Source organism: Triturus cristatus, chromosome 3_2 (assembly GCF_964204655.1).
Source record: "Triturus cristatus chromosome 3_2, aTriCri1.1, whole genome shotgun sequence".
NCBI lineage: Eukaryota > Metazoa > Chordata > Amphibia > Caudata > Salamandridae > Triturus > Triturus cristatus.
In genome coordinates, this window is record NC_140584.1 from 421,448,044 (window position 1) to 421,462,476 (window position 14,433).

The following is a 14,433-nucleotide window of genomic DNA, read 5'->3' on the forward strand; positions in this document are numbered from 1 at the left end:
GTGTTGGTTTCATCATTCTGCTCGTTCTAACCAGCGTAACCTTGTAACCAAAGAGTAATCGAAGAAAAGGAGTTGTAGAGCAGACAACGTCCAAATAACATCACACCTGCTCTATGGTTCTGGAGTAAGAGAACTGTGGAATAAAAACACTACATCTTCAGACAGACTGAGTGGATTGACATGCTTTCATGCCCTTTCATAATATCCAAAGGTCTGGGACAAGGTGATCGGTTGGAAATTTGTTATACAAGGTGAGACTCTTGGCACAAAAGTTAAAAACATCCGTGACGTGCATAACATATGTGATTGCGCTGCACAATCGAGCACTTTCAGAAGGCAAGCTCTTATTTCATGGTGATATTGTGGAATGAATTAGCAGCAATTAACTTAATACCTAACTGCACCTTTTTCATGACAGCCTTCAGTTACCGGAAAGCTCCGCCACCAATTCCTCCACGTCTCATTACCAAGCCTATCATCTCGGTCACGGCCCAGAGCAGCACGGAGTCCACGCATGAGACATACCTGCACAAGGAGCCATCCCGGGTACCTCCATGGTCCAAGGATGTCAAAGCCCATTGCAACTCAGCTGAGAACTTAGAAACAACGAAGACATCAACAATGTCGAAGGCACGGGGGCTGTCATTGGACCTATCTACTGTCCAACATCGGGCTTCCCCTAAACCCACCACTGTGATACCTAAGCCCGTCCCTTCTCGGGAAGATCTCAAAGCAGGACTGCGACAGAGAAAGTGGCGCCCATCCATTGGAGTCCAGGTACCTTTGTTTAATATAGTTCTCTTTAACACGTAGTGCAACACTGGAGGAGATAGACTTTTGACATTAAGAAAAATATGTTGTTCCTTAGTACTACTTGCATTCAAATTCCCTATTCAAAAGCTCTGTGCAGCTATCATAGCTCCAAGGTTTCCCTATGCTTCTTTCCTAATCAAGATACCTTCCATTTTGTGAGCTACCTTTAACCCTCAAAAGATAACATTACTTCAGAGGAGAACAGGAAGTGCAGTCTGTAAATGTAACAGTGCAAAGTAGAGTGTTGCTGGTGGGAAGTAAAAATAAAATGGAACTTTTGACTTTGTGCCTTGCTGTACCTCCATGTTGTCCCCAATATAATTTCCCATTTCAAGGGTTGAATGGAGTTTCCCAAATGAAGTACATTCCAAGGAAAGAAGAAGATAGAGGAAATAGTGTTGACTAGAAAATCAGGCAGGACTTATGCCATTAACAATAAGGTACGCCAGGGTTTATTTTTGAGAAACGCATAGGCCTTCTGAATGTTTTCTGTGCCAAGGATATGTTCCATAGTTTCAAAAAACCTGTGGACTAGTGAATGTAACGTGTTGTACCGGATAGGTCTATGACTGTGGAATTAGGAAATTGGTGTTCTAATCCTAGCGATCTATTTGACCAAAGGTTTTGCTCCAGCGCAAATGATTCTCTATAATGTCTAAGTTACTTTTCTGCTAAAAATGGAAGGCCTAAAAACAGGTTTAAACATCATGTACTAACCAAGTTTAACAGCAAATACACAGAGTCAAAGTTGAGGCCAAATTATTAGTGTTGGTCAATTTTGCACCAATGCTGGTACATTATTGCCCTTGTTTGTTAACTAATTGACCATTTCAAAAAAGAGCTTTGCTTCACTGGTGGGTAGAAAAACAACATATGGACACATTGACAGTGCATAAGAAGACACTTGCACATGCTGACCGGTGCAAAGAAGACAATTGTGCCTACTGGATGGTACACGAAATGACATTTTGTAGTAGACAATTGCAAATGTTGTCTCCAGTGCTTAATTTGAGCTGGTAGTCACAGGTGTGGTGCACATTTTTTTGGGACCAGCACTTATTTTTCTCCATCAAACTTTGACCCAGAAAAACGTGGTGAAAATGAGGAAGAGAACTACAGAAAATAGCTGGGAAAAAAGCAGAGGCAAAAAAGAACCTCAAAAAGTTAGATAAAGCAGCTGGGAGTGTCTGGTAGTGGATGAAAGAGTCATAAGAAGGAATCAAAACTACACAGCAAGTGTATTCAGCACCTCCAACTTTCGAATGCATCGGCTGCGGGCTTCTGAGCAATACTTTGAGCCCCAGCACTTATTCTCTTACAAATAAACCACTGGTTGTCCCTTCACAACTCAGTTGTTTCCTCACCACACGGTGCAAATATTATTGCAAAATTGCACTGTTACTGGTGCAGAACTACAGACACAAGTGCAGACTATGTTGTCCAGCCTTGATATACAGAAAATCCAGGTTGCTGTTAAGTTTCTAAATTAGACTGGGCAAAAAAGCAGTTCTGGCTCATACTCATCTATACATGCACGCACACACTCTTTCTATCTCTCTTTCTTTCCGTGGATTTTGTCCCCTGTTGAGTGTTTAGTAAAATATTAAGAAGAAATACATTTAGTTATGAAGATGAAGTTTGGCTAATTGTTGTACAAGAACAAGTTTTGTGACACTCTTTCTGGTATATAATCTATCTAACTGCAGATTCCTCACCTAAGAATACCGAGGTGCCTAACTGGATCTGGAAACTTTTTACAACTTTGGGCCTGCATGCCACTAGGTGGCACCATGCACCTCTATGCTGATTGCATATTGTCCTTCCTGTCAGACCGGTCTGACAAGGCAATGGTGCTTTGTGAATGTACACTCTGATATCCACGTTGCAGCCTGGCAGATATCAAAGACAAGACACTCCATTAGCCAAAACAGTAGTATCAGCCTTGGCCCAGGCGGAAGGGGCTTTCAGACTTTCTGGGGATACTTGTTGACCAGTGCATATGAGATCCTAGTGCTGAGCACTATCCACCTCAACAGGGTCCTCTTCTGCACAGCATTCCCTTTCTGTGCTTCGGAGAACCCCTCAAAACATTGATCGTCCGCTTGATGGTCCTTGGTACAATCAATGTAAAAGCTTAAAGCCTTTTTTGGGTCTGGTCAATGAAGCCTCTCCCCCTCTTTAAAATTGTGTGGGGAAAGAAAGAACACAGGCAGAGTAATGGATTGCTCAACTTGGAAGTGAGTCTTTACTTTTGGTAAGAATGCTGCCCAAGTCCTCAGCACCAACTTGACTGAAAAAAAGTGATGTAGGGTGGTTGCAATGAAAGTGCCTGAAATTTACTCATGCAACGAGCTGACATGATTACAATGATGAAAACAGTCTTTAAGGTCATGAGATGCAACTCAGCAGCTATGCATCGGCTCAAGGGCATACACATGATAAACATCAGCGCCAAGTTAAGGTCCCACTGTAGCATCATGAACAGTTTGGGAGGATACGTGTGTCAAACCTTTTATAAATCTCATCATACAGGTGTTTAAAGATGGATGGTTGGGACAGCAAACGTAGAAAGGCTTGACAAGTATCCTTCAATGGTGCCCACAGCAAGTCCTTGATGGGCCAATGATAAAGCAAACAAAAGAATGCTTTACAGCTGTGTTTATAAAGGGTTAGTCTCTTGCTAGGCCACAGATTTGTCCTAGTGCTGACATAATTTGACTTTGTGGAAGGACACATGGTGGTAAGGATAATATCCACCTCTTCAGGTGGCAGCTTAAATGCAATCAATTGTCATCACCCAATCTCCATGCTTCTAGATTGTACACATTCAAGAGGATGACCTGGCCTGTTACTAAGACCTAAGGTTCTTGCGAAATTGCAGCCTGATCGGAGGACTGATGCTCATGTTCACAAGGTCGAGGTACTACACTCTCCTAGCCCAAACTGTGCTCACTAGGATTGAGTCATTCCTGATCTTTTGAAGAACTCAGGCCAAAAGAGGTATGAGCAGGAAGGCATACAGCAGTCCCGTGTGCCATTCCAGCCGGAATGCATCTCCTAACTAATGTTCATAGGGAAACTCCAATCCACAAAACGTTTGACAATGCATGTTCTTGATGATGTCAAAAAAGATATAACCATGTTCTCTCCCTTGTTGGAAGACAATGGTGCAATCTCGGGTTGTCATGCTGCTCGTGATCTGCCAGACAGCGCCTACTCAGCTCATTTGCTGTATCATCAAGGGACCCTGCCATGTGTTTCTTAATCAGGAAAATGCCCTGGCACCCCATCCTCCAGAGGCACAGACCCTCCTAACACAGAACCCTCTCCACTATGCGTTTTACAGTACCACATGGTGGTGGTGTTGTCCATGAGAATCTGCACTAGCCTTCCCTTGATGGACTGCTGGAAGGCCTTCAAAGTCACACAAATGGCCCACAACTACAGCAGATTCATGTGAAGCAATCCCTCCGCTGGAGTCCAAAGCCCTCTAAGCTCCACCTACCCCAGATGACATCCTCAGACCAGCAGAGGTGCGAACATCACCACCATCAACTTTGGGTGCGGTATGAAAAGGATTTTCCTGCTGGATCAAATGCTTTTGAGCAGTCACCACTCATGCCTCCAGCCATCTCGCCTTACGCCTGTATGGCATTGGTCAGATTGCCTTGATGCTGGGAATATTTGAACATCAAGTTCCATTCCAGGGCACATGTTAGCCTCATGGAATTGCTGAGGAGGAGGATACAGGAGGTGAAGAGGCCAAAAAGTCTCAGTGCTGCTCTCACTGTGAACCAAGATCGAGCCTGAAATATCAGGATCATATTCTGAATGTCCTGTAGTTTTTGCAGCAGAGGAAAAGCCATGGACTCCAATGATTATAAGCCTCTGTAAAGCAGTCAGGAGGGGCTTCACATTGTAAATAGTAAACCCTACAGATGTTTATATATTCACCTTATCCAGAGGTGGTCTACCCCTTTGATAGCCAGTCGGGAAAACAGGTATTCCCAACCTCCTAGGATGTGCACTGACCACCACCACTACAATGTTCATGAACACAAGACAAAAAGGCAGCACAACAAACTTGAATCATGATTCAACATTTGTAGGACTGTAGGACAGGTATATGAAAATATGAGCCCTGCAAATCCAAGGACACCATCCAGTCGCCTGAGATGAGAACTGACAGAATCTTGGTCAGCATGAGCATTTTTATTTGTCTTTCAGCAGGAAGGCATTTAGAGGTAGGGGGTCCAGAATGGGATTGATACCCCCGTCCTTCTTTGGAACAAGAAAATATTAAGAGTAACAACCCCCTCCTTTACAAAGCCCTTAGGCCTCTTAATGGCACCTTTGGAAAGCAAGAGATGTATCTTCCGTAACAGAATGGACTGGTGCTCATTGGAAATCCACTTTGGTGTGGGAACAATAGTGGGCAGGTGTTAGAAATGGGTGTCTCTAGTTGGCAGAGGTAGGTACCTTTGTCCAAATAGGGACTCTTGCTTCTAGTCAGGGTAAGGGGGATACACTCCTAAAATAACCCCTGCTCACCCCCTTGGTAGCTTGGCACGAGTAGACAGGCTTATCTCAGAGGCAGTGTGTAAAGCATTTGTGAACTCATACAGTAACACAGTGAAAACACTTCAAATGGACACCACACCAGTTTAGAAAAAGTAATCTTTATCTAAACCAACACAAGACCAAACGACAGAAATCCACAATACAGTATCAAAAATAAGGCTCTTAAATGGTAAAAAATAGTTCAGTTCAATGCAAGTTGTAAATGCAACACTTTTCCCACAAAGTACCTTAGATGCGTCATGCAAAACAAACAAAAGGGTCGCAGGGAAGGTGATGCGTCAGTTCCTTGCTTCGGGGGAGGCGATGCGTCTGTTTCTTACTGCAGCGCAGAGGAGGTGATGCGTCTGTTCCTTACCGGAGAGGAGGAGATGCATCGGTTTCTTACTGCATTCCGGTTACGATGCGACAAGATGGCGCCTCGATGCGTGGCGACGATCCGGTGCGATGCAACAAAATGGCAGCTCAATGAGATGCGATCGATCCAGTATGATGCGTGAACTTTTGCAGCCGCACGGCAGGTGCTGCAATGGCCTTCTCGGTGATGCGTCGGGTCCTGGTATGGATGCGGCGCGCTTCTTCCTGGTTGCTCGGCAAGGTTTCGGAACCCAGTGCGGATGCGGCACGCTTCTTCCCCGTGGCTCGGCGATGCATCAGGAATCGGTGCGGATGCGACATGCTTCTTCCTCGTTGCGTTGATCTTCCAGCTCCCAGCGACAAACAGTCTTTAGAGGTCCTAAACAGCAGCAGGCACCTCTTGGCAGGTTAAAATTCCCAGCAAGGAAATTCAGTGGAGCTAGGGGTGAAGTCTTTGTGTTCCTGAGACTTCGTAACAGGAGGCAAGCTCAGTTTCAAGCCCTTGGAGATCTTCCTCAAGATGACAAAGCAACTGCAAAGTCCTGTTCTCCTTTCCTTGGTAGCAAGTAGCCACTGCAGGCCAACCCCAAACAGCAAACAGCACAGGGGAAGTAATCTTCCTCAGCTTCTCCGGCTTTTCTCCTTGGCAAAGGTTCCTCTTGATTTTCCAGAAGTGATCTAAAAGTTTGGGGTCTGGGCCCTTCTTTTAATACACCAAAATCCTTTGTTCTCTGAAGACAGAGAGTGTCTGTACCCAACCAAAACCAGTTCTGGGGGGCACTTTGCAAGTGCACAACAACCTCCTTTGTCAGTGAGAGCCCTGGCTTCTGACACACCACAGAGGGGGAGCTGTCATTGGGGAAGGCAGACACAGCCCTATTCAGGTGAAGGTGCTACTCCTCCCACCACTCCAAATGCGGACTACGCCTATCCAGCCTAGCCCTGACCCATCAGACGTCTGGAGCCACAGTCCTCCTCCACCCCTTGTCATCCAAAAGCCAGACATGCAATACACAAACCTAGCAGAGGCACACTGGATGGTTAGGCAAGAAAATACCTACTTTCTAAAAGTGGTATTTTCAAACACAGAATGTAAAAGTCCCCCTCACTAAAAGATGCATCTTAACATTCTGAGTTCAGTCACACTAAACTTTATGTTCCTATCTTGTTCCCAGGGTGAGTTAGGTTTATAAGATGTTATAAACTAACTTGCCATTCTGGCCTATGGGAACAGATAGCCTTGTAATAGTGAAAAACGAAATTGGCAGTATATCACTATCAGGACATGCTACACACATCAGGGCATGTCCTACCTTTCACATACAATGCACCCTACCCACAGGGGTACCTTGGGCCTACCTTAAGGGTGAATAACATGTAGAAAAGGGAAGGTTTAGGGACTGGTAAGTATGTGCAGTTGCCAAGTCAACATGGCAGGCCCAGACTGCAGACAGGCTCTGCAATGGCAGGCCTGAGTAACATTTTACAGGCTGCTTCTGTGGGTGGCACAATCAGTGCTGCAAGCCCACCAGCAGCATTTGATTTACAGGCCCTGGGCACAGATTATGATGAACTGTACTGGGGTCTGATAAGTAAATCAAATAACCAATCATGGAATTCTCTAATTCATAACATCAATTTACAAAGAGAGCATATACACTTTAGTACTGATCAGCAGTGGTAAAGTGCCCATAGTCATAAAACCACCAACAATATGTCACAGGAGGAAGGCAAAAGGTTCTGGGATTAACCTGCAAAAAGGGCCAAGTTCAACAACAGGGCAAAAAGACAAGGTAGCACACAGCTATTTTGAGGGATTTGCAAGATCCATCTGTCTGACAATTCGTTTTCCAACATAAGAGAAATGGTGAATCATGCCCCCGCCAGTTTGTTATGTGTCATTAAGGGCAAACTAAAGTTCTTTAGTGGCTGCAGTAGCATGAGAATAGAACTTGGAGTACTGATGTCCCTGCTGGCCTTGAGGTCATCTGCGAGACCCACGTCCATTGCCTTAAAAGGACTGGGGTGTCTGCTGCACTGGTCAGGAAGGCTGTCTCTCTCTACATGCCATCACTCTGGCATAGCCCATTAACCTTCTGAAATGGAGAAGGAAATATTCAGCAGTAGTCCTCAATTCCAAGGAGTGCACAGTAGCTCTAATGTCCCTAGAGTTCTCCAAAGCAGAGCCAGCCTTCTCACTGAGAAGTGGGGACCCATCAAATGTTGTATCCATCAGGTAGATGTGTACATTGCAAAACCAAAGGAAATGATGGACGGAGTGTTGAACATTGCAAGCACTCACCCCCAGTCAACTGATCTGGGTTTAATCCATCACCGTTCTTTAGCCCACTCTGCCACCCCAGTTCAGACATGGCCATATGCAAATCAGTCTGACCCTTTGCCTCATGGGAACAGTCCAGCCCGAACTGCCAAGCCATGTCTTCCCTGGACCAGAAACAAGCTTCCTAGGACCGGTTTCTGGCATTTCAGCTGTCTTCAGCCAGGCTTGCTTGAATCCAGTGGCAAAGTGAGCAAGGGACTCACGTCTGAGCATACCCTGCCAACTTATGGCGAACAAAGCAAAACCAAAGGAAATGATGGACGGAGTGTTGAACATTGCAAGCACTCACCCCCAGTCAACTGATCTGGGTTTAATCCATCACCGTTCTTTAGCCCACTCTGCCACCCCAGTTCAGACATGGCCATGTGCAAATCAGTCTGACCCTTTGCCTCATGGGAACAGTCCAGCCCGAACTGCCAAGCCATGTCTTCCCTGGACCAGAAACAAGCTTCCTAGGACCGGTTTCTGGCATTTCAGCTGTCTTCAGCCAGGCTTGCTTGAATCCAGTGGCAAAGTGAGCAAGGGACTCACGTCTGAGCATACCCTGCCAACTTATGGCGAACAAAGCAAAACCAAAGGAAATGATGGACGGAGTGTTGAACATTGCAAGCACTCACCCCCAGTCAACTGATCTGGGTTTAATCCATCACCGTTCTTTAGCCCACTCTGCCACCCCAGTTCAGACATGGCCATGTGCAAATCAGTCTGACCCTTTGCCTCATGGGAACAGTCCAGCCCGAACTGCCAAGCCATGTCTTCCCTGGACCAGAAACAAGCTTCCTAGGACCGGTTTCTGGCATTTCAGCTGTCTTCAGCCAGGCTTGCTTGAATCCAGTGGCAAAGTGAGCAAGGGACTCACGTCTGAGCATACCCTGCCAACTTATGGCGAACAAAGCAAAACCAAAGGAAATGATGGACGGAGTGTTGAACATTGCAAGCACTCACCCCCAGTCAACTGATCTGGGTATAATCCATCACCGTTCTTTAGCCCACTCTGCCACCCCAGTTCAGACATGGCCATTGTGTACATTGCCAGAAAACCCTGTGTAATGCATACACGTTCCACGGGGTTTTTCGGCAATGATGTCGTACGGATGATTTTCCGGCAATGATGAAGTACTGCAATAAAGTATAACATTGGTACTGGCTGTCTTCCCCACACAATCTGTAGTATCTAGACATGTGTGGATTACATATTTGGCTGTATCCTGCCTATCATGAATTTCTGAGCTGAAGAGTCCCTAATGGCTTCCAGGGATGTCGGCAAGATCTAGTTGGCTAAGTCCCAGATGCCATTTGTGTGTAGCGACCTAGTAAACAAACACAATTTACAGGTTGCAGTGCTAGACTGGAAAAATTGTGCTTGCCAAACACTTCAATCCTCTTGGATTCCCTGTCCAACAGAGTAGTTTGAAATGTAATAAAAATCACTTTACTGGTTGAGGCCTGCACAATAAGGCTTTCTGGAGTGGGGTGCTTGGTGTGAAAATCAGGGTCACCAGGTGCCGGTCTGTGATGACTGGCCACCTGCCTGTTCCCAGGCAGAGTAGAACAAGGCTTCGACCAAGTAGCTATCAAAGGATCCGTGAGGGCATGATTAAAAGGAAGTCAGGGCTCAGATGTAGCTGGCTCAGGCTAAAAGATCTTTGTTAGAACATTTATTTTTGTTCAATCAGACTGCAGCTGTAATTCTGGTGCTTCAGCTGCCCTTCATATAACCACCTCAAACAAAACATTCTCCTCCATTGGTAACACAAAGTGATAAGTCAACAGCTGTCTCAGATAAGGTGTCAAGCCCACTTATGTTTGTAAATCATTGTTTAAGGCATCATCGGTATAGTGAGAAGGCAGCAAGCATCCCCATCATCAACATCGTCAGGTGCCCCCTGCTGTGGCATGGGACCAGAGTCAGAACCAAAAAGACAATGAAGCCTCTAGTACGACATTGGTAGAGGCATTTGGTTAGAGTTAGATTGCATGGTGACTGGTTGTGCTTTTGTAATTTCACAGCATAGGCTCAAGCAAAAGTTGCTTTAAGGTCCGACATTGATGTGTCGGCACTAGTGCCTCTTCCTGGTGGCATCGACCTTGGTGCTGGTGTAACAGACACCAGTGTGGATCTAGGTCTTGGAATACATCGAAGTACCATAGTTGGTATGGGCCCATTAATCAGCAGAACAGACTGTGCTGGAGATGGTCCTGCCTGTGGATTCTATGGAGACCAAATGGGTGCCAGAGGGAGTGGATTGTTCATTTGCATCAACTCCTTCTTAAAATTGTTGAACTGCTGAGGGTTCAGTGAAGGCCTGGGAGATTTAGGGTATTTTGGGACAAACTAAGGAATCCGTTCAATGTCCAGAGACCTTGAAGATGTGCGGCTAACATCTTGACGCCCTCGCGTTTTTTATTTAGAGTCAGAGGGGAGAGATGGGATGAAGTTTCACTTCACTTTCCTGTGCTTGCACTTAGACTTGGACTTATTGGAGGAATTTGGGTATGAAGTTGAGTGGTCACTGGAACACCAATTGAGACTTGGCCCACATACACAACTTAGATCACCAGTGGGACCTATGTGAAGGCTGCAACTTATTCTTGTTATCTGTGACATACAGCTATGCCTTCCAGCCTCAGATCGCCTTCGGATGAATGAGGTCACACATATTGCATGTCGTAGAATCATGGCCTGAACCCAGACACTAATGTCACACCTTATGTGGGTCTGTGATTGACATCTGTTTCTTGCAGTTGTGACATAGCTTGAAACCTGACATTTTGTGTGGGGACATCTTTCCTTATTACATTGGAGAAATTGTTTAGATGTTTGTCGGGAAAAAAAAGTTGGAAGCGGAGCTCTGGATCAACGTCTGAAGGCTGGGAAAGAAAAGATCTTGTGTTAGTGTGCAAGAGCAGCAGTTCTATACTGTTCCTCTCCAACAATCCCAGAGCAGTATGGAATCAGCTGGGAGCCACACCATGCCACCTGACGGTGCACTGGAGCACTGCTGTAAAACGTTTCTGGCTCCAGTCTGGCACTCAGGAAGCATTCTAAAGCGAGAAATCTGTGGTTAGAAGTATCCATCAGAAAAAGCAATACAGCATTTTTTTTTAAAGTAGAAAAATACGTTACAAATTCCAGGCCATAGTTTTTTGGCAATGGTGATTATGTATTTTCATTCATAGTGATAAATCAAAACCAGATCGAAGTAGCTTTCTGCATTCAGCTCAAATGACTTCTACATTTTCAACAATCTATAAAGGGAGTAAAAGTAATGTCAAATTTCTTAGGGTTGTGGAACTTTTACTTCCAGTTCTATATGAGTAATTCGGTGTTCTTTGCCATCTGCTGCGAAACTTGCCATCTATGTTGCAGCAGCGTCCCCTCAGGTATTGAGAAGGGCTATCTTTCTCTAGAAGGCCAGATTACTGATCAGTCTCTAATAGAAAACAATCAATCAGTCGGGGTAGGCACAGATTTCAACCCCAACTCATGGAAGAACAGTATATCACTATCACATAACATTCTTTCACCCCATGTTTTGCAAAATAATGCTGACGTTATAATTGGAATATGCGTTCCTGAGTCAACCAACAAATGCAAAGTCTTGCCACCCAGATCAATATCGACATGAGGATCCACGCATTCACTCAGATCCCCACTGACAATATTGTCTTCCGTGACTACCACCACTATCATGTCTTGGAAAGCTTTGGCCATGAGTTGATCCCTAGCTTCTTCACTCTCATCTACAATACTGTTCCCATTCAGCACTCTAGTCTGTTAAATGTCCAATTTTGCCACACTTTCTGCATTAAACATTCTTGGCCCCCTATACTGTGTGGTGCATTACCACACCTAAAACATGTTTTTGTGCATTTAGAAAAATGTTCTCAGTGCCTTTACTTTCTTTGCGATGCATCAGACCAGAAATCACTACATTAACATTAAAATTCTCTTTTATAGATGATGTTGCATTGAGTTCTTTAAGAGATATCTGTGCTAGTTCCATACTTTTTGGAACTTTTTTGACGTCTTCCAACAATGGATTAACCATACTCAAGAGTTTTTGTTGAATATGCTTGTTGGAGCAGTGACCAACGACCTGATCTCTTACAAGTTGATCATGGAATTCTCTAAACTCATACTGAGAACATAGTTTCCTTTGTGCTCTAATATATGCGTCAACATCTTCACTTTGCATCTAAGAACATTTGAAAAATTTAAGACGCAGAACAACCAAACTGGGCTGGACATCAAATCTTGAAACCAATTTATTTTTACTGACACTTGAAAGTCATCTAACTTCTCTCCTTCAGCTAGCACATGGTTGGGCAGCTGCTTAAAAATGTCCTTTCCTTCAAAACCCAAAGAATATAGCAGGATGTATTTTTTCCTTTCTGGTCTATATATTGCGATGCCCCAATGGCATCAAGATACATTTCAAAGCTGTCAAACCATTGTTTCCACGGAATGCTGGGAGTACTGGGTGTCTCTAGAAATGGTGGTGGGGGGTTCACAGCCTGCATGACCAACTTGACAATGAACAAAACGCCCTAAACCCAAAATAAATATATATGGTAAGGATAACATTTGTAAAGTTGTACTTTCAAATAAATCCCAAGCGAAACAGTATGTCCTAGACAGTATTTTGGAGAGTCTATGATATATATAGAACTACTCCAAACCAGAGTGTTTGCTACTGTTTTACCCAGGTGTCCGTGTCACTGTTTAAACACAACAACATGCTGATTCAAAATGCCCAAAACTGATGTGCATGTCACCGCAGAATATTTTATGACAGCTGTGCAAGAATAGACACATTATGTTATATCTGCAACAGGCAGGGTCATTGAATCAGATAACAGCTGATGAAAGATGTGTGCATCACAGTTTGGGCACGGACCAAAATTCTGGAAAAAAGTGTGCGCATCACCACTTTTGTACTGGCACAACTGTATTAAATGTTCAAAGTGTGCAGAACACTGTTTTAGATGATGAAAGTGTGCACATCACAGTTTGAGCACACAAATGTTGAACAAGGTATGCAAATCCCCATTTTTGTACACGTAATAAATGTCATGCCGTAGCATAGTTCCACCTTATACATCCAAAATGGCGGCTTGGTGCATCACTCGCTCTATGCATTTCAGCTTATGATGATCCTCATAGAAATAGCTGCATACGTGTGTGTCACGTTAAATGCGTGTTCCAGATTTAATTACGCAATGCTAAAATGGCAGCCATTCCAATGCACCTTCCAGCTACAGTCGTTCAATTCTAAAATGGCGGTCAGTCGTGCATAGATGCTGCCCATCTAACTTCAACTAGGCCAGACTTTATGCGCCCAGCATTGCGATTGCACATGCAGCGAAGAACTCGGTGAAAAACTCAGTGGCAATTAAACCAGCCCTCAGCTACAGAGAACACAATCTCCTCTAAGTGTAGGGCACAGGCACATACGCCATCACCTATAGAGAACACTGTACACTCAAACTATAGGAGACAATCACAGGAGCCCTCACCCACAGGGAACAACACTTCCCTCAAATTGTAAGATGCAACTACATGCAGTGAACACCTCATCTCTCAATGGTTCCAACCACCCCAGGCTTCACCCGGAGCGAAGAATGAAACCGGGGCAGGCTCGATTCAGAAATAATGTGTCTGTGATTTCTTTTTGCAGTCCTCTGCTTAGTTTTGCATTTCAGGAGTATGTTAGGAGCACTCCAAGAGTAAGTCACAGCTACTCACAGTAAATCCTTTGTGCATTGGTCCCTACAGTCTTTGTAAATGTTGACTGTCACAGGGTGTGAAGTGGATAAAAATCCCGAACGCTCACGTGATCCATGGGTGCCACTGGGTTTTGTGTAGTTACAACAAGAAGCTGCTGGAGGTGCTTCATGAGCATTAATACTGTCATGCTAGAACAAAAATCCGGATCCCACGAATGTAAAGTTTGCCATTAGCAGCCTTACAGATTATACATTTCCAACTACTTAATATGCTTTGGATTGGGCTGGGGCATCGGGGTAGGATTAAAAGGGGGGGGGGCGGGGGGGGGGGTCAGTCACCCGACGAGAAGGCTTAAAATATTCATCGTCAGTCCAGCTGGGCTTGAGACCAAACATCATGGGCTTCGAGTGGCCCATGTTTGAGCAATGGGGTCTGTAATCTCAGGGGTCTCCCAGTTACAGACCCTGCACCCCAGAAGTGCACTGTCTCCAAGGGCCGTGGTCCCAGCCTGAATGTGGGTGCACCCTGGATAATTACTACACGTTCAAGGTGGGCTTCCTTTGTGCATATTTCATGTATTAAAAATGCTAGTTTATGTTCTACCTCAAAATCA

At 44.8% G+C, this 14,433-nt stretch overlaps 1 protein-coding gene across 2 annotated transcripts in view; it reads left to right on the forward strand.

Annotated features, from left to right (window-relative positions):
- Nucleotides 1-14,433, forward strand: part of DLGAP3 (DLG associated protein 3) — a 1,216,386-nt gene that overhangs the window by 1,145,542 nt on the left and 56,411 nt on the right. For both annotated transcript variants that reach the window (XM_085648009.1, XM_085648010.1), the window contains one exon: nt 419-777. In XM_085648009.1, coding sequence (XP_085504135.1) covers nt 419-777 — 359 coding nt within the window. The remainder of the gene's footprint in view (nt 1-418; nt 778-14,433) is intronic.